Source organism: Hemitrygon akajei, chromosome 4 (genome assembly GCF_048418815.1).
Source record: "Hemitrygon akajei chromosome 4, sHemAka1.3, whole genome shotgun sequence".
NCBI classification, from domain to species: Eukaryota; Metazoa; Chordata; class Chondrichthyes; order Myliobatiformes; family Dasyatidae; genus Hemitrygon; species Hemitrygon akajei.
Genome location: NC_133127.1, coordinates 17171889 through 17191314, shown reverse-complemented (window position 1 = coordinate 17191314; position 19426 = coordinate 17171889). Strand labels below are relative to the sequence as shown.

General features: G+C 41.8%; 1 protein-coding gene across 2 annotated transcripts in view; it reads right to left on the bottom strand.

Annotated features, from left to right (window-relative positions):
• The window catches only part of LOC140726144 (snake venom metalloproteinase BjussuMP-2-like), a 68007-nt gene that overhangs the window by 16023 nt on the left and 32558 nt on the right, over positions 1 to 19426 (bottom strand). For both annotated transcript variants that reach the window (XM_073042117.1, XM_073042118.1), the window contains exons 5-11: positions 15229 to 15305; positions 12901 to 13033; positions 11941 to 11991; positions 10155 to 10226; positions 6744 to 6916; positions 2958 to 3039; positions 1957 to 2093 (exon numbers count right to left, since the gene is read on the bottom strand). In XM_073042117.1, coding sequence (XP_072898218.1) covers positions 1957 to 2093; positions 2958 to 3039; positions 6744 to 6916; positions 10155 to 10226; positions 11941 to 11991; positions 12901 to 13033; positions 15229 to 15305 — 725 coding nt within the window. The remainder of the gene's footprint in view (positions 1 to 1956; positions 2094 to 2957; positions 3040 to 6743; positions 6917 to 10154; positions 10227 to 11940; positions 11992 to 12900; positions 13034 to 15228; positions 15306 to 19426) is intronic.

The window sequence follows — 19426 nt, the reverse complement described above, 5'->3', positions numbered from 1 at the left end:
ACCCAAGTGACATCCATCCTGTGAAGAATTTGTGCCACAGAGAGGTCCTACTGGGGAAGTCGCCACTTGAAAACCTGTTTCTATCATCCCTTCATGTTCAACTCCAGAGGAATTGTCATCCTCTTATTCAGACTAGGTAGCCAGCGGCATCAACCCAAAGGGCTCAAGTTACATCGACTAACATGGAAACCAGAACATAGAATTTAGTGCACAGAACACGTGCACCTGCACGCGTGTGTGTGTGTCTTTGCACCGTAATGTATATATTGCAAAAAAGTAATCATATTTATTTGAATTATCATATTACATCATTAAAGTTAATCAAAATAATATTTTATATAATATATATTTTATACATGTAGTATTTATATACTGTACAGTGCAAAAGTCTTAGGAACACACACACCCCCCCCCCCGAGGGGTAATTGATAAGCTTGTGGCCTAAGGTAGAAGAAGATGAGTCATTAACTTCAAACTTTCTGCATAATCACTCAAAGAGTTGAACTGCATGTGCATGTAAAGAGAGCTGTATAACTCATCTCCTTCTACCTTAGGCCACAAACTTATCAATCACGTGTGTGTGTGTGTGTGTGTGTGTGTGTGTGTGTGTGTGTATATATATAGAGAGAGAGAGAGAGAGGGAGAGAGAGAGAGAGAGAGAGAGCACACCAGGGTGTCTGGGATGTTCACACAGTACTGTAGTAACTTTATGCATTGTACTGTACTGCTGCTACAAAAAAATCTTATTTTATGAGATATGTGAGTGATGATAACCCTGATTCTGATATAGGTCTGTATTGTGGACTGAGAGTGGGAAGGGGGCAGGGAGAGGGAAATTACAGTTGGAAAAAGGAGAAGGGAGAGGGGAGGGAGTGGGAAGCACCAGAGAGACATTCTGTAATGATCAATAAACCAATTATTTGCGCCAACTCCCCGCCCCGGCACTCCTTCTCTGCCACCTGTCCCCATGCCCCTCCCGCAATGCTCCACCCTCACCATTCCCAGCATCTTTCACTCCTGCCAGATTTACAAACTTGCTCTCTGCTCCACATTGACAAATACAGAACTGTGCAAAAGTCTTGGGCACCCTAGCTATATACTGTATAGGTTTTTAGACTTCTGCACAGTATTGCATCTGTGTACATTTTCCTTATTGTAATTTATAATGTATGTTTACATACTGCGCTCTGGTGCTGCAGAACAAAGCACAACATACGGTATATCAGTGATAATAAACTCGAGTCTGATACTTTGCCATTGCTTAACATGGGATCAGAATCACTTACCTAAACGATTATTGCTGTACTTCAAAGGATACATTGTCACAACAAAGTGCGGCGTTTTGTGTCAATGTGACCGTGTCTCGAGACTCTAGGCTACACTGTACAATAGGAATGATTTTAACCTGATCTGGCAGTCTATGTGTGTTGGTCCCACTGAAGTCAGTGAGAGTAACAAATGGCTAGTTTAACTGACATCACCTAGTGTTACAGTAACCTTCACTATAACTACAAGGGTTCCAATGTTCCTTTAACTACCATAATACAGCTCAGTCAAAAGTTCAAAGTAAATTTATTATCAGGGTATATATATGTCCCCATATACAATCCTGAGATTCATTTTCCTGTGGACATACTCAGCAAATCTATAGAATAATAACTATAACAGGATCAATGAAAGATCAGCCAGAGTGCAGACGACAACAAACTGTGCAAATGCAAATAAAAATAAATAGCAATAGATACCAAGAACATGAGATAATGAGATAAAGAGTCAGTGGGACTAGGTGAGAGTAAGCGTTCGGCACGGAGTAGAAGGGCCAAGGTGGCCTGTTTCCGTGCTGTAATTGTTATATGGTCATATGGTTAAAGAGTCCTTGAAAATGAACGGTTTTGAAATCAACTCAGTCTATCAGAGATAATTAAGTGCAAGAAGGTAAGCATTAATCGCTCTTACTCAATCGTTGTCGCCAGTAAGCATTCCCCAGAAGAGACAGGGCAGTGACAATTAGGTCTATCATGATGCATTCCCAGATTGTGACCCATCTCATGGGCAACATACTTAGCCAGCTCTCTGATGTAATCCTGGTCATCCTGCAAAAGTGGAAAAATTCCATCAGTACGATACCTCCCGATTCATACAAGGACCTCTTTGCACCTCCTAATGCACGCTCGGCTCTGCATGCTGTTTATTTGTGCCCAGTCAAAAGCAAAGTAGTTAGAGTAGATGATAGATAGATAGATAGATAGATAGATAGATAGATACTTTATTCATCCCCATGGGGAAATTCAACTTTTTTTCCAATGTCCCATACACTTGTTGTAGCAAAACTACTACAGACAGACAGACAGTAGACAGACAGTATCTTTTTCCCAGGGTTGAAATGTCCAGTAACGGAGAATATGAATTTAAGGTAAGAGGGGGTAATTTCAAAGGAGACATGAGGGGCAAAGTTTTTTTTTTACACATAATGGAATCCACTGCCTGGGGTGATGGCAGAGATAAATACATTGGAGACTTTTAAGAGACGTTTTGATGAATGTGAGGAAAGTGGAAGATATGGACCCACCTCAGCAAGATGCAAGAATTTATTTATTTACTTTGTTTATTGAGATATAGCACAGAATACGACCTTCCAATCCTTCAATCCATGCTGCCCAGCAACCCCCATTTAACACTAGCATAGTCACGGGACAATTTACATTGATCAATTAACCTACCAACCGGTAGTCGTTGGACTGTGGGAGGAAACCAGAGCATCCAGAGAAGACCCATGCAGTCACAGGGAGAATGTACAAACTCCTTACAGACAGCGGCGGGAGAAATTGGCCAGGTGATTATTAATTTATTTTGTTCGGCACAACATTGTGGGCCGAAGGGCCTGTTCCTGTGCTATTCTCTTCTATGTTCTATTTGAAAGGATTGGCAGAAAGAGAATAGATGCCATTGGGTCATACCTTGACAACTCCTCCACTTCTCTCCTTCGAGCACATCTTGCTGAGGTAGGCTTGTCCCAGAGACCTGTGAAAAGGCACACCACTGCGGGGGGAAGGGAGTCAATGAAGACAACATTAGTCAGTGCAAGGCAAGCCAAGCTTTATATAAAACTCTCTTTTCTCTTTTGCCTGTTATGCCAATGGCATTTAGGGCAGCAATCAGAATCAGGTTTAATATCACCAGCATTTGTCACGACATTTGCTCTTTGCAGCAGCGATACAGTACAATACATAATAACAGAAAAATATGAATCACAGTAAGTATATATATTAAATAGTTAACTGAAATAAGAAGTGCAAAATTATAAATAAAAAAGTAGTGAGGTAGTGTTCATAGGGTTCAATGTCCATTCAGAAATCTGATGACAGAGGGGAAAAAGCTATTCCTGAATCCAGGCTTCTGTCCCTCCGTCCTGATGGAAGCAATGGGAACAAGGCATGATCTGGGTGATAGGGATCCTTAATGATGGATGCCATCTTTTTGAGCCGCTGCTCCTTGAAAATATCCTGGATATTCCAGAGGCAAGCGCCTATGATGAAAACTCTTTGCAGTTTATTTCGATCATATGTAGGCCCATCCTCTCTGGCAGTGTTCACCTCATCACGTCAGTAGCTTCCTCTCGGTTTTCACTACTGTCAGTCACGCAAGTCCCGGCTACAGACTCTGGAATACTGTCACACTCAGATGAAGAAGGGTTCTTCACTGCTGTTTCCGTAACAATTTTGTTTTACTAGTCAGGGTTGTTAGCCCTGAGCTGAACCCCCAAACCCGGAAGACTGGCGGATTACTCTTAGTAGGGCCTCCACACTTTGATCCATTTAGCATGGGGGATCCTACCAAAAGCCAAAGCATAATGGCCCGACTCTGACCGACACAGCTCTCTGGGTCATTGAGGCATGTGAGCCTCCAAACCACCACAAGCTTGTGGCTCAGAGAGGGTCCAACGAGGGTCACGCAGCATGGAAACCGTCCCTTGTGTCCAAGCAATCCATGCCAACCATGAAAACTGCAGTACAATAATTCCAAGACTCGCCTCCGTCTGGGTGAAGAAATTTCCTCTTACCTCTAACCTGCATATTTCCTCCATTCTGCATCTAAGAATATATCAAATTGCTACAGATTGGCTGGTTGCATTACTGCCTGGTACAGAGGCTCCAATGCATAGGCTGCAGAGTTGTAGACTCAGACAGCTCCATCATGGGAGGCTCAACCCTCATCAAAAGGTGATATCTCAAGAAGACGGCATCCATCATTAAGGACACTCACCTTCTGGGTCATGCCCTTTTCTCATTGCTACCATCAGAGTGGAGGTACAGGAGCCTGAAGACACACAGCCAGCATTTAGAAACAACCTCTTTGCTCCGTCATCAGGTTTCTGAACCCATGAACAGTCCCTTTATTTGCATTATTTCTTTCTTCATTTATTGCAATTTACAGTAATTTTTATATCTTGCCTGTACTGCTGCTGTAAAACAACAAATTTCACAACGTGTGTCAGTGATAATAAACCTGATGCTGATTCCTGAATATCCAAACCCTTATGAATGTCAAGTGTACACTTTTCTGTACATCTCGTGCAGGGGAAACATCGACCCTATTAAACTACTCAGTGAGATCACCAAATAAACATCTCTGAGGGCTCTTCCTAGGGTGTTCCAGTCATCAACAAACAAGACCAGGGATCAAGCACAAGACTGTTCAGGGCTGCCAAGGACTTGTTTTGAGAGCAATGCTGTGTTGGAGCTCCTTTTAGTGTCACTGTGGAAAACTGCAGCACTATGCAGTCTGATGATGCTCCTGGTCACAGAGCATGGAATCAGGCCCTTGGGCTCACTTGGTCCATGCCTATCAAGATTCCCATGAAAGCTAATCCCATTTCCTGCATTTGGCCTATATCCTTCTAAACCTTTCCTATCTGGATACCTGTCCAAATACATTATAAATATAACCACTTACTCCTGGCAGTTTATTCAGCATAATGACCATTCCCTGGTGAAAAAGTTGCCCATCAGGTCCTTAAAAACTTTTCCCCTCTCACCTTAAACCTAGTTATTAATTCCCCAAACCCATGCACAATGACTTTTCTAATGCCTGTCATGACTATATATACCTCTCTAAGATCACCCCTCGTGCTCCCCTCATGCAATGAATGAAGCCCCAACCTGCTCAGCCTCTCTCCATAACTCAAGTCCCTGGAGTACCGACAACATCTTCATAAGTATTTTTCCAGCATAACAGCATTCTTCCTAAAGCAAGGTGACCAAAACTTAACATTGTATTCCAAATTCGGCTATGAACACCTTGTTCAATTCCACCTCTCCTCTCCTGGATCTCCTGGATCGCTTGCCAGCGTTGCACCACCCCATTATACAACCTCCCCTCTACCTTCCAGTCTAGATGAAGAGCAAAGGACTGACAACTGAGAGTGGCCTATGGAAACAGCTCAGATCCCCTGTGCACATCTCCTTGACAATGCTCGACATGGTGTTCCTGTCAGAGTCATCCAGGCAGGTGGGCATGTTGGAGCTGACCATTCCCCAGGAAGACTGGACGGAGGAGGCCCATGGAAGGAAAAACTCGGTGGACTTGCTGGAGCAGCGCTGCAGCAAGGGGTAGCGGGCGCACTGTATGCGCATGAAGGTTGGCTGCAGAGGGCTTGCTGGTCAATCCCTCAGCCAAGCCTACAGCTGGATAGACATTCTCATGAGCCCAGAAGAGGAAAAACATCAGGAATACCACAGAGGCAGCAGAGTGAGCTTCGAAACGGCTGTGGATCAGGAGGAGTAATCCGTGACAGAATGTTACTGAAGTTGGGGCCTGATCAACCCTGGCTGGGTCACCCAGGCGAGGGTTCTAATGTTGAAAGACCTGAAATACACTGAGACCCCAGGTTATAGCACTGATGATGTGTCTGAGTGCATCACAAGATGATCATTCTATCAGATTGTATACAATATACAACCTGAAACCCTTACCCTTCTCAGACATCCACGAAACTGAGAGAAAAATCCCCAAAGAATGAATGACAGAAAAATGTTAGAACCCCAAAACATTTAGATAATAAATTTGCTTTGATTGTTTGGACTTCAGTGAGCTCTGTTCCTACCCTTGATTCGTATGTTATGAGGAGAAGACAGGAGAATGGGGTTGAGAAGGATAGTAAATCAGACATGATGGAATGGCAGAGCAGAGTCGATGAGCCAAGTAATCTAATTTTACTTTACGTTTTTTCTGATATACTGGAAGGAAAGGGTGTGGATTCTTTTATATCATTAACTGCTCTGACCAAAACTATTTATTTGCTATTGTTCCTTTGTAATTCTATTTAGTAGTGTGTGCGATTGATAGATTTTGACATTGGGACTGGATTGTGGATCGCAATGAACTTTCCTGAATCAGAACTTAGTTTTTTTAAACACAACTAGGGCCAGGAATGGAAATAGCTTAATAGAAGGGAGCTCAATATTGAGGTGATTGGATGTAAGTATAGGGGGAATATCAGAGGCACATTTTTCACACATAGAGAGGTGATTATATGGAATGTGCTGCCGGGGGTGCTGGTAAAGACAGATACATTAGGGACAGTTTAGATTAGGAGCATGGTTAGTACAAAAGGGAGAGTTATGTAGGAGGCGAGGGTTACATTGATCTTAGAATAGGTTAAAAGGTCGGCACAATAACGTGGGCCTGTACCGCGCTGTACTGTTCTAAGTTCTATGTCCCAGGTGATACAGTCCCATATCTACCTGATAAGTTGGGCATTGTCGTGGTGCTTCCTTGGCACCAGCTCCTTGGTTCTCCACTGCATGAATTTTTCCAGAGCATCGGCTGTATCTTCACTGGAGCCAATCTTGTTTTTGTCTGTCCAGACTTCAATACCAACTAGAAAAATCTGGATATCTAACTGCTTTTGGTAAATCTGAAAAAAAACAGTGGATCCAAATGTGCATTTAGAATCTGTAATTCTGCAAAATTAAAGTAAAGCTTTTTAGTGTTATATGCACAAGAACTTAGCAAATTCACATGCAACATTGTTTTAATTTCCTCCCTCCTTTATTTCTGACTGGAACACAGGGCCTGAAGCAAGTGGTACATGAGAGAAATGGACTATTCAGCCCACAATAACCATGCCGATCTTTGTGATCATCTACACTAATCTCACTTGCCTGCATCAGGTCCTCAACAAGCCATTTATTGTGGCAAGACCAACCTTTTATTGTCCAAAAAAAAATTGTTTATGACCTCACTGAATCCCTGTAGCAATTGAATGAGAAAACACCAAGGCATTGTTTGTATAGTGGGCATAATGAACGCAATTGAAATCACAAGATGCTTAGTGATACAATGGTGGAGAATTAGCTAAAGGAAGACAATGTGCTAAATGCAGCCGAATGGGATTAGTGTAGATGAGTGAAAAGGTCATCATTTGCACAGTGGGCCGAATGGTTCATTTCTGTGATGCATAGGCCCAATAAAGTTGTTACTTTTGTTATTATTTTGCTAGGAACTTACTGACTATTCTAGAGGTGTTTAGTATTGTGGCTCTCTGAAACTTTTCTGAACTGTTTATTTACTTTTTTTTACCATTGAGTTCTGTTTGGCAGGATTCTGTATCACATAATGGTATTATTATTTGTATTATTTCCTTCCAAAGCCTGGCCTATTTAACTATCTTTTTCCTTGCTTTCTCTTGTCTTCCACAAACTGCCCTCCTATAGCTGATTCCACACTATGGTATTACTAAAAGTCTTGAGATTTTGATGGTGTTAATGAATGAAATGAAATTGACAGAATGAAATTAATTTATTTCATACACATATGACTTACTGTGTAGAGGTATGGTGTTAATGAGGTTCCCTACACACAGTTTCCTGGACTTTCCTCATTCAAATACAGCAGAGAGGTCATAAACAACTACCGTAGATTCCGGACTACAGAGCACACCTGATTAAAAGCCGCTGGCTCTAATTTTAGAAAGAAAATCAATTTTTTACTTGTACAGGCCCCACCGGATTTTAGGCCGCACCGGATTTTCGGCCGCACCGGATTTTCGGCCGCAGGTGTCCCACGTTGTAATATGAGATATTTACACAGAAAGATATTACACGTGAGGATTTTTTAACTTTTAATTAAATCCATATGGTAACATAAACAAATACATATTGCAAATGCTTTTTTTCGAACCGTGCCTGTAACGCGGCTACTTTTAAATATACGTTGTGTATACTTTTTTACTGAACAACATTCCAATATCTCCTAACGACTGATAAAAAATATATATACTGCAGCCTACCAGGAAAAGTTATTGATCGCCTTTAACTTAAAAGCAGCGTTCGCTCAGATCCAATGCCGCTCGCGTAATGTGCTCGCCCCCCGCCTTCCCGTTTATCGCAAACTGGCATTTTTCCCACAAGACGCGGCGAAACCGGGTGTGACGTCATAGCATCCCGCGATGTAGTACAGAAAACAAATATAGTTAAAACACTTCTAACTTTAACTAGAAAATGAATTACTAAGCGAAAATATTATAAACTAAATAACTGCCATAAAGGCAGCACAATGCTTTTCTTCGAGTGTTTTCCATGTTGATGAGGGTGAGTACAAATGACTGATTTACAATAATTTAATTGTGAAAGTGCGCTTGATTTATCGTACAATTTCATTGGACCTCTGTGAACTACTCATCAATTTTATTGGTCTACTGTTACAAGGCAAAATGTTTTTGGCGGCATGAAAAAAATCATGCATTAGCCACACCGTATTAAAGGCTGCTGAGTTCAAAGCTGTTCAAAATGTGGGAAAAAAGTAGCGGCTTATAATCCGACATCTACGGTATTTTCGGACAATAAAAAAGTGGTCTTGTCACAATGAATGGTTTGTGAAGATTTTTACACATGTTGTGCAATAACACATTGTGAGTTAGATCATAAGACACAGGAGCAGATGTAGGCCATTCAACCATTGAGTCTGCTCTGCTATTCCATCATGGCTGATTTATTACCCCTCTCAGCCCTGTTCTCTTGCTTTCTCCTCGTACCTTTGACACCCTTACTAATCATGAATCACTGCTTTAAATATACCCAATGACTTCACCTCCACAGCTACCAGAGGCAATGAATTCCATAGATTCACTGCACTCTGGCTAAAGAAATTACTTCTCATCTCTTTTTCTAAGAAGGTGTCTTTCTATTCTGAATCTGTGCACTCTGGTCCTAGACTCCCCCACTATTGGAATCATCCTCTCCATGTTCACTTTATCTCGTCCTTTCAACATTTAATAGGTTTCGATGAGATCCCTCCTCATTTTACAAAACTCCAGCAAGTGCAGGCCCAGAGCCATCAAACACTCCTAGTTAACCAACTAACTGTCATTAGTGATCCACACCATTCAGGCCATTCTTCTTGTTACTACCATCGGGGGTGGGGGAAGACCTACATTCAATGATCCAGAGAAACTTTTTCCCCTCCACCATTAGATTTCTAGATGGTCTGCTAAGACATAGACAGTACCTCGCTATTCCTTTTTGTTTATACACACTTATAGTAATCAGAATCAGGTTTAACATCATTGCGAAATCTGTTGTTCTGCAGCAGAGGTACAGTGCAATATATAGTAATAAAAACTGTGAATTACAGGAAGTATATATATAGTTTGTTTATTAAAAAATTTAAACTAAAAAGTAGTGCAATAAGAGAAAATATAAGTAGTGAGCTCGTGTTCATGGGTTCAATGTCCATTCAGGAAAACTGGATGGCACAGGGGAAGAAGCTGTTCCTGAATTGTTGAGTGTGTGCCTTCAGGCTTCTGTACCTCCTTCTTGTTGGTAGCAATGAGAAGAGGGCATGTCCTGGGTGTTGGGAGCCCTTAACAATGCCTTTTTGAGGCACCACTCCTTGACGATGTCCTGGATGCTAGGGAGGCCAGTGCCCTTGATGGAGCTGACTTTCTGCAGCTTACCTGGATCCTGTGCAGTGCCCCCCTTCCCAAACCAGACAGTGATGCAGCCAGCTAGAATGCTAGCCATGGCACACGCTTTTGTCTTTGCGCTGAACTGCTACCGGGAAACATACAGTTCATGTATGTTCATGTATGGTGCATTGTGGACTTTAACCTTTCACCTGACCATTACCAGGGAGAGGCGTTGCATTTCCATTACCTGATTGACATAATGTGCAAGAGTAATTAAACGCTCCTGTGTCTTTCTGAGGTCCTCCCCATTCTGCAGAAACTGGAAAACAAAGTCATCATACGTCAATCAGTGGTGTTCATCAAGAGAATTCCAACAATCGACAATTTAAACACAAACACAAGAGATTCTTAAGATGATGGGAATCCAGAGCAACACACACAAAATGCTGGAGGAACTCAGCAGGTCAGGCAGCATCCACGGGGAGGAATTCAAAACTGAGCAACTTTGGGTTTCTTCCCTTTCACGTTTTCACCCTTGCTTCACACTAAGCAAGACTTTCAATCCTCACTTTCATTAAGCATAGCCTGCTCCTGATTCTCAGATACGTTGAATAATCAAGCCTCATCTGGAGCTGATTCCCTACCACAACTGCCATGGATTATCATCCCAGGAGTGGCAAAAACTGAGAAGCCAACTCGCTGATTCCTGAGAGAACTGATTGAGAGTTATGAGAAAAATTGAGTGAATGATCGGAAAGAGACAGGAGGATTTATTCTGTGAGGAAGATTACAGATACACACAAAGACTGACAAACAACCAATGTGCAAAAGAAGATAAATTGTGTAAATACAATAATAATAAAAGAGTAAGTTGATAAATAATATTGAGAACATGAGCTTGTAGGTTGTGGAATCAGTTCGGTGCTGTGAGGAGCAAAGTTATCCATGATAGTTGTTCAGTAATAACAGTTCCTAAACCCTGTGATGTGGGACCTGAGCACCTCCTGCCCAATGGTAGTACAGCAAAAAGCCTGCATGGTGGAAGTGCTTGATGACGGATGCTACTCTAAAATTCTATTGAAATCTAAAGCACCTACCCCATACTCAAATTTCCAGTGGGCATTTCTGTCAGGCGAGTCTCACTGCTGACAGAAAAATCACAAAATAACTGCAAATTGTATCTGAATTCTGTTATTTTTCGTGGAGGCAATCCTGGCCGGCACGGCATTCAGCTTGAATTGCCCTCAAAACTGTTGCAAACAGATTACAAAGGGCATGAGGGTCACCTACAGGAGTGAAGATATTTGGCATTCTATCGAGCCTGGAGTCACATATATCAGCCAGATTTCCTCCTTGTACGTACACTAGTGTAACAGATGGGTCATTTAAGAGACTCATAGTTAAGCAGATGGATTTAAAAAATGGAAAGTTATGTGGGAGGGAAGGGTTAGGTTGGACTTAGAGTAGGTTAAAAGGTCGGAGCACACAGTGGGACAGAGAGCCTATACTATGTTGTACTATGTTCTATAACACACAAAGCTCATTATTTCATGTTGATTCCCATTAAACTTAGTGAATAAGTTTACCGAATATCCATTCTCATATATGATTTCAATTAATACCTCCTCTGACTGGCACTTCTCAACACGGTGATCAATTTTCATGGATCAGTGTTGTCTGGTCCCACTATAAGCTTGGGATCTATTCTACTTTCTCAAAAGGTCAAGGAAACGTGGCATGTACCCGAGGACTCTCGGCAATTTTTAATAAATGCCTCTTAGAAAGCATCCTACCCTGATGCATCACAATTTGGTCTGGCAACGACTCAAGCCAAGATGGCAAAATATCGCTTTCTTGGAAAAGCAGTTGGTCATTCCCCTCCATTCCATCAGACAGAAAAAAAATACACGCACTACAAGCTTGACAAAAGTTTCTGATCCCCTGTTACGTAATAACTTTGATCGTGCCTTGACCAAATTGTGGGAGATCATCAGGGGGCAAAAATGGCCCACTATCCTCCATCAAATTCTTACCTCCTCTCTGTCAGCCACCAGGTAGAGTTCAATGCTGAGATTGGTGTGAGTCTAGTCAAGAAAGATAAAGGAAAGTTATAAATGGCCATCTGGCCATACTATTTTCTCATGTACTTACTAATAGACCAAGTCAAAATAAATTTGTTATCCAAAAACATTTATGTCATCTTGGATTATTTTGGGATTCATTTTCTTGCAGGCATTTACAGGAAAATAGAGAAATACAATGGAATTTATGAAAAACTATTCATAAATAAAGAGAAACAAACAGTCAATGTGGAGAAGATGACAAATTGTTTTAAATAAATAAATAAATAATCAGGCAGAGGGATAGACAGACAGATACAAGTATGTGCTGGCATTGGAGAGAGGTTGGGGAGGTTCTTGAGAATGGTTACAGGCATGAAATGGTTAGTGTACGAAGAGCTTTGATGGCTTTGGGCCTTTACTCACTAGAGTTTAGAAGAATGAAGGAAGTTATCATTGAAATCTACTAAATATTATAAGGCCTAGTTAGAGTGGATGTGGAGAGGATGTTTCCTATTGTGGACCAGAAAGCACAGCCTCAGAATACAAGGATACCCCTTTAGAACAGAGATGAGGAAGAGTTAATTTAGCCAAAGGGTGGTGCATTCATTGGCACAGATGGCTGTGGAAATTGTGATAATCAAGGTGGAGGTTGACAGGTTCTTAATTAGTAAGGATGTCAAAGGTTACTGGGAGAAGGAAGGAGAATGGGGTTCAGAGGGATAGCAAGTCAGTCATGATGGAATTGCGGAGCAATCTCGATGGGCTGAATGTCCTAATTCTGCTCCTATGCCCTATGGTCTCTGTTTGACACACTTAAATTTACAAGACATCAAAGGATGCAGTCTTAAACAGTTAAGTGAGATTAGACTACATCAGTGATGGACCGAAGATTTTTTTGACTGTGACATGATGGTGGCCTCAATTTCTTACCAGAGGTTGCGAGTAGGAGTGGGAGAGGTGCCTCTTTGTCCGTACGTACGGTGTCCGGCTCACTTTGTGCATTTCAGTGCCATTGTTCACTGGATCAATGATGTACTCCTGGTCTCCCATCAAGATGTACCCACTATATTGAAAGGCATTCATCAGCATCTCAAAGCAATAAGGACTTCAGCAGTAAAATAACTTGCATTAATACTCTCTGGTTAATAGTTCCAGGATGACCCCTTTGATGCAGCCAGGATAAAGCACTATCACTTTTGTAAAGTACAAAATACAGGAGTCAATGATGTTGTGTTTATCGGAGGCACGGTGGTCGACTTAGCAGACCTTCTGTTTCACAGCTCCAGTGACCCATAACCAACCCTCAGCTGTTGCATGTTCTCACTAGGACCTCATGGGTTCCTCCTGGTGCTCCTGCTTCTTCCCACATCCAAAACATATTGATTAGACAGTGGACAGTAGAAGGCTGACATAAGTTACGACAGAACATTGATAAGATGCAGAGGAACACACATAAAATGCTGGAGGAACTCAGCAGATCAGTCAGCCTCCATGGGAATAAATAAACAGATGATGTTTCAGGCCAAAATCTTTCATTAGAGAACTGATGATGAGTCTCATCCAAAACATCAACAGTCTTGATGAAGAGTCTTGGCCCAAAATATCAATACTTTATTCATTTCCATGGATGCTGCCTGACCTGCTGAGTTCCTCCAGCATTTTATGTGTGTTGCTCTGGATTTCCAACATCTGCAGGATCTCTTGCAGTTTTGATAGAACTATGCTGAGAAGTGCCAGAGGGAGTTCAGTCTGGGTAATTGTGAAGTGATTCACTTTGGAGCAGTGAATTTGAAGACAGAATGCAGGGTTAATAGTAGTGTGGATCTTGTAGATCCATTAAAGCTGTCATACAAGTTGATGGGATGGTTAAGAAGGCATATGGTGTTTTGACCTTCATTAATTAGGGGATTGAGCTCACAAGCAATGAAGTAATGTTGCTGCTCTGTAAAACCCTGGTAGACCACATTTGGAGTATTGTGTTTAGTTCTGGTCACCTTATTATAGGCAGAATGTGGAAATTTTAAAGAGGGTGCAGAGGAGATTTACCAGGATGCTGTCTGGATTAGAAAACTTGTCTTACCAGGATAGGTTATGTGAGCTAGGGCTATTCCAAAGGTAGAAAGAGGATAAGATAGAACTGTACAAGATGATGAGGAATACGCTCACTTGCCATTTTATTAGCTACATGGTTGGCATCCATCTGTCTCAAAGGATAATGGGTGATGCTACGTGATTAGGTACATTCAATATTGTTAATGCAAATATCTAATCAGCCTATCATGTGGCAGCAACTCAATGCATAAAAGCATGCAGACATGGTCAACAGGTTTAGTTGTGGTTCAGACCAAATATCAGAATGGGGAAAAATGTGATCTAAGTGACTTTGACCTTGGAGTGATTGTTGGTGCCAGACAACAATGCTGAGACATCTCAGAAACTGTTGATCTCCTAGGATTTGCATGTACAATAGTCTCTAGGGTTTACAGAGAATAGTTGAAAACATTGCAGTGAGCAGCAATTCTGTGGGTGAGAATGCTTTGTTAATGAGAGAAGCCAAAGGAAAATGACCAGATTGGTTCAAGCTGTCAAGAAGGTGACAGTAACTCAAATAACCATGTGTTGCAAAAGTGGTGTGCAGAAGAGCATCTCTGAATGCACAAGATGTTGAACCTTAAAGCGGACGGGCTACAACAGCAGAAGACCATGAACATACTCTCAGTGGCTACTTTATTAGGAGCAGGAGTGCAGATGGAGTGATAAATAGAGTCCCGGCAACATTCTCATGGATTATCTCCCACCTTGTTCAGCTTTGCCACTAACGTAGGTTACTTAGGCAAGAAGGTAAAGTAGTCAAAGGGGAGTTAAAGGGCATTTGACAGAATGGAGGGAAGAGAGAGAGAGATTGAAAAACAGACAGACGATGAGAAGAAATTACATGGCTACAGGGAGAGAAGGCATGGAAAATGGAGCTGGAGCAAGAGAAAACGTGAGAGAGAGAGAGAGAGAGAGAGAGAGAAACAGACATATAGACAGAACAAAAGACAGCAGAGAGCAAATTACATAGCTACTGTAATAAGGAAAGGAACAAGGAACTGAGGTGATTGCTTGGGAGCCAGGATGGGCTAAATGGATACCTTCTGTCATAATAATGAAGGTGTGAGGGCTAGCACTGACAAACAGGTGCTGATGTGCCATTACCATTATAATTAGTGTGATGTTTCATGTATAATAACTTGACAGAGGGGTTGCTGTACTCACCTGAGACCCTGGCAGGTGCAAAGAGACACTGAGGACTCCTCAACTCCCTCAAGAAACCCAGTGTAACAGCAGTGGTCCTGGAAGAGAATTGGCAAGAATCGAATTCAAAAGTCATCAAACATTTTGGGACCTGGCTACATTCACCAGTTCGCGTTCACAGTGATAGCCAGTGCTGGCCTCCCTGCATCCTATAAATCAGGGGTTCCCAACCTGGGGTCCACAGACCCCTCAGTTAATTGAAGGGGTCCATGGCATAAAAAGGGTCGGGAACACCTGCTATAAATGAACAGTAATGACGGAAGTATCAAGAAAGTCTTCATTCTATGTCCTTGAATGTTTATTATCTTGAAGAGGTTGTCATTTTTTCCTAATCCCATTTCACACCCAACTGTTTCCTCCAAGCAACAATGAAGTCCTTTGTGAAAGATTATCATTCAATGAGATTTTATTTTGTTCACAGATTGTGGGTTACATTAAATATCCAGGAGACACAAAAGACTCCAAACTTCAAAACTTAAGTAAATATATTATCAAAGTGCACCTTTGTCACCATGTACAACTCTGAGATTCATTTTTCTTACAGGCATACTAGCAACCATAATAGAATCAGTGACAGACCTCACCCACTTGGGCATTCGACCAGTGTGCAAAAGACAAAAAATAGTGCAAATACAAATAGATAGAAATAATAATAAATAAACAAACAATAAATATTGAGAACATTGAGGAAAAGTCCTTGAAAATGAGTCCATAGGTTGAGGGAACATTTCAATGATGGGGCAAGTGAAGTTGAGTAATGGTATTCCCTTTGGTAAAAGAGCCTTATGGTTGAGGAGTGGTAACTGTCCCTTAACCTGGTGGTGTGAGTCCAGACGTTCCTGTACTTGCTTCCTGATGGTAATAGTGAGAAGAGAGCATGACCTGGGTGGTGGGGGGGTCCGTGATGATGGCTGCTGCTTTCCTGCGACAACACTCCATGAAGATGTGGTGGGGAGGGCTTTACCCTTAATAGACAAGGCCACATCCACTACTTTTGTAGGACTTTACATTCGAGGGCATTGGTGTTTCAGTACCAGGCTGTAATGCAGCCAATCAATATACTCTGTACTGCACAGCTATAGAAGTTTGTCAAAGCTTTAGACGTCATGCCAATTCTCTGCAAGCTCCTAAGGAAGTAGAGGCTGCTGCGGTGCTTTCTTCGTAATTGCATATATTTGCTGGGCTCAGGGTAGGTCCTCCAAAATAACAATATAATGCTGTTTCCTGTGGCTGGAGCAACAGTCTGCTGCAGGAAACAACAAATTGGTTAGCACCTGTGGTAGGAAAGCACTGAGTACAGGAGTTGGGATGTACTGTATTTTGCAATTGCGTAAGATGTTATTGAGGCCTAATTTGTTGTACTGTGTGCAGTTCTGGTCACCTACCTACAGGAGCAATATCAATAAGATTGAAAGAGTACAGAGAAAATTTGCCAGACCTGAGAACCTGAGTTATAGGGAATGGTTGAATAGGTTAACACCTTATTCCCTAGAACGTAGGAGAATAGGGGAGATTTGATTGAAGTATACAAAATTATGAGGGGTATAGATAGGGTAAATGCAAGCAGGCTTTTTTCCACTGTGGTTGGGTGAGACTAGAACTAGAGGTCACCAAAAGTGAATTGTTTAAGAAGAACCTAAGGGTGAACTTCTTCACTCAGAGGGTGGTGAGAGTGTAGAACGAGCTACCAGAGGAAGTGGTAGATGTGGGTGGACTTTAACATTTAACAGAAATTCAGATAAGTATATGGATGGGAAGGGTACACAGAGCTATGGTCCAGGTGCAGGTCAATGGGTCTAGGCAGATTCATAGTTTGGCACAGATAAGCTAGGCCAAAGGACCTGTTTCTGTGCTGTAGTGCTCTATGATTCTATGAAAGGAATTATTGACATCTTCCCCCTTCCATTCCAGTCACGAAGAAGGGCTTCGGCCTGAAACATCAACTGTTTATTCACTTCTGCAGATGCTGCCTGACCTGCTGAGTTCCTCCAGCCTTGTGTGCTGAGATTAAAAGCCTGAAATGTCAATAACTTCGCTCCTCCCACAGATGCTGCTCGACCCACTGAGTTCCTCCAGTGGGCTGTTTGTTTCTCATTAAACACCCAGCTGGTCAGACAGCACCTCTGGAGATAGAAACAGACTGAATGTTTCTCATTAATGACTTTTTGATTGGAATTGGGAAATGTCAATTTTAAAAAGTTTTAATTTCTCCTAGTTTGTTTTCCCTGCCATTGACTCAAAACATTATCTTTGTTTTTCTCTCTCTCCTTGTCATTGCTGCATGACCTGCTGAGTAATTCCAGTATCTGTAATTGTTTCTGTTTCCATTTATTGTTCATCCGCAATCATCCACTTGATGGGCCAGTTGAGGCCAGCTAAAGGTAAATAGTACTGTAGTCTAGAGTCTCATAGAGATCAGACTAGTAAAGGAGATAGTCTAGGGAGGACATCCTGGAGAGATTGTCCACTGAGCAGTGTGGGTGGCAGTCTCACCACTAAAACCAAGCATTAAACCAGGTGCATAGAATACAGGACAATACATCATAGTGCAGGCTCCAAAATCAATCAAATTCTTCTCTCCCACACAGCCCTCCATTTTCCTTTCATCCTTCTGCCTTTCTAGGAATCTCTTAAATTTTCCTAATGCCTTTAACAACACCCACAACAATAGATTCCATGCGCTTACCATTCACGGTGTAACAAACCTATCTATGACATTCCAACAGTCTACTTAAATGAAAGCCCTCTCATATTAGTCATTTGGAAAAGCCTCGGGCTGTCCTCTCTACCTATGCCTCTTATCATCTTGTACATTTCTATCAAGTCACCTCTCATTGTACTTTACTGTAAACAGTAAAGCTCTTACTTACTCACTCATCCTTTCCTAATAAGACATCATCCTAGTAAACTTACTCTGCACTTTCTCAAAAGCTTCCACATACTTCTTATAATGGAGCAACTAGAACTGAATACAATACTCCAAGTGTGACCATAAGACATAGGAGTAGCATTATTCTAGCATTCTACCATTCTATCATCACAGAATTATTATCCCTCTCACCTCCATACTCCTGTTTTCACGCTGTAATCTTTGACACCCCTACTAATAAAGAACCTATTGACCTCCACTTGCAATGTACTCAATGATTGGCCTCCCCAGCCATCCATGCCAATGAATTCCATGGATCCATCACCCTCCGGATAAAGAATTCCTCCTCATCTAAAGGGACACACTTGTATTCTGAGGCTGTTCCCTCTGGTCCTAGACTCTCCCACCATAGGAAACAGCCTCTCCAAAGGTGGTTTAACCACAGTGGCATAGAGCTGAAATATTACACTGAGGCTCTTGAACTCAGTCCCCTGACTAATGAAGACCAACACACCATACACTTCCTTAACCACCCTATCAACTTGAGCAACAACTTTGAAGAATGATGCATTGCTAAAAATCCTGCTATTAACTTTGTACTCTGCCTTCAATTTCTGCATTATTGATGTCTGAATTCCAAATGTCATTGATTACTTGAAATTATAATCTCACATTGGTTCCATGGTGACTTGGTAAATTGGATCCAATATTGGTTTGGTCACAGAACACAGAGGATAGTGGTGGAGCAATGCTTTATCGACGACAGGTCAGTGGCCAGTGGTGTTCCCCAGGGATCTTTTCTGGGATTTTTGTTGCTTAGGAAGTGTGTTGTGGATTTGGATGAATGTGTAAGTGGGTTGATTCGTAAGTTTGTAGATGATGCAAAAATTGGCGGAATTGGGGATAATAAGGTTGTCACGGTAACGTAGCGGTTTGCTCAACATGTAGCAGCCACAGTAAGATTGGGGTTCAATTCCTGCTGCTGTCTGTATGGAGTTTGTACATTCTCCCATGTCTGTGTAGGTTTCCTCCAGGTGTTCTGGCTTCCTCCCACATTTGAAAAACATGTGGGTTGGGGTCAGTGAGTTGAGGGCATGCTATTTTGGTGCCCAAAGTGTGGCGACATTTGCAGGCTGCCCAAGCACAATCATCACTGATTTGATTTGACACAAATAATGTATTTCACTTTATGTCTCGATGTACTTGTGCAAGTAAAGCTATTATTTATAAGATCTTTGTCATTATAGGATAGAGATTAGTTAGAATTCTGGGCAGCAAATCATCAGCTGG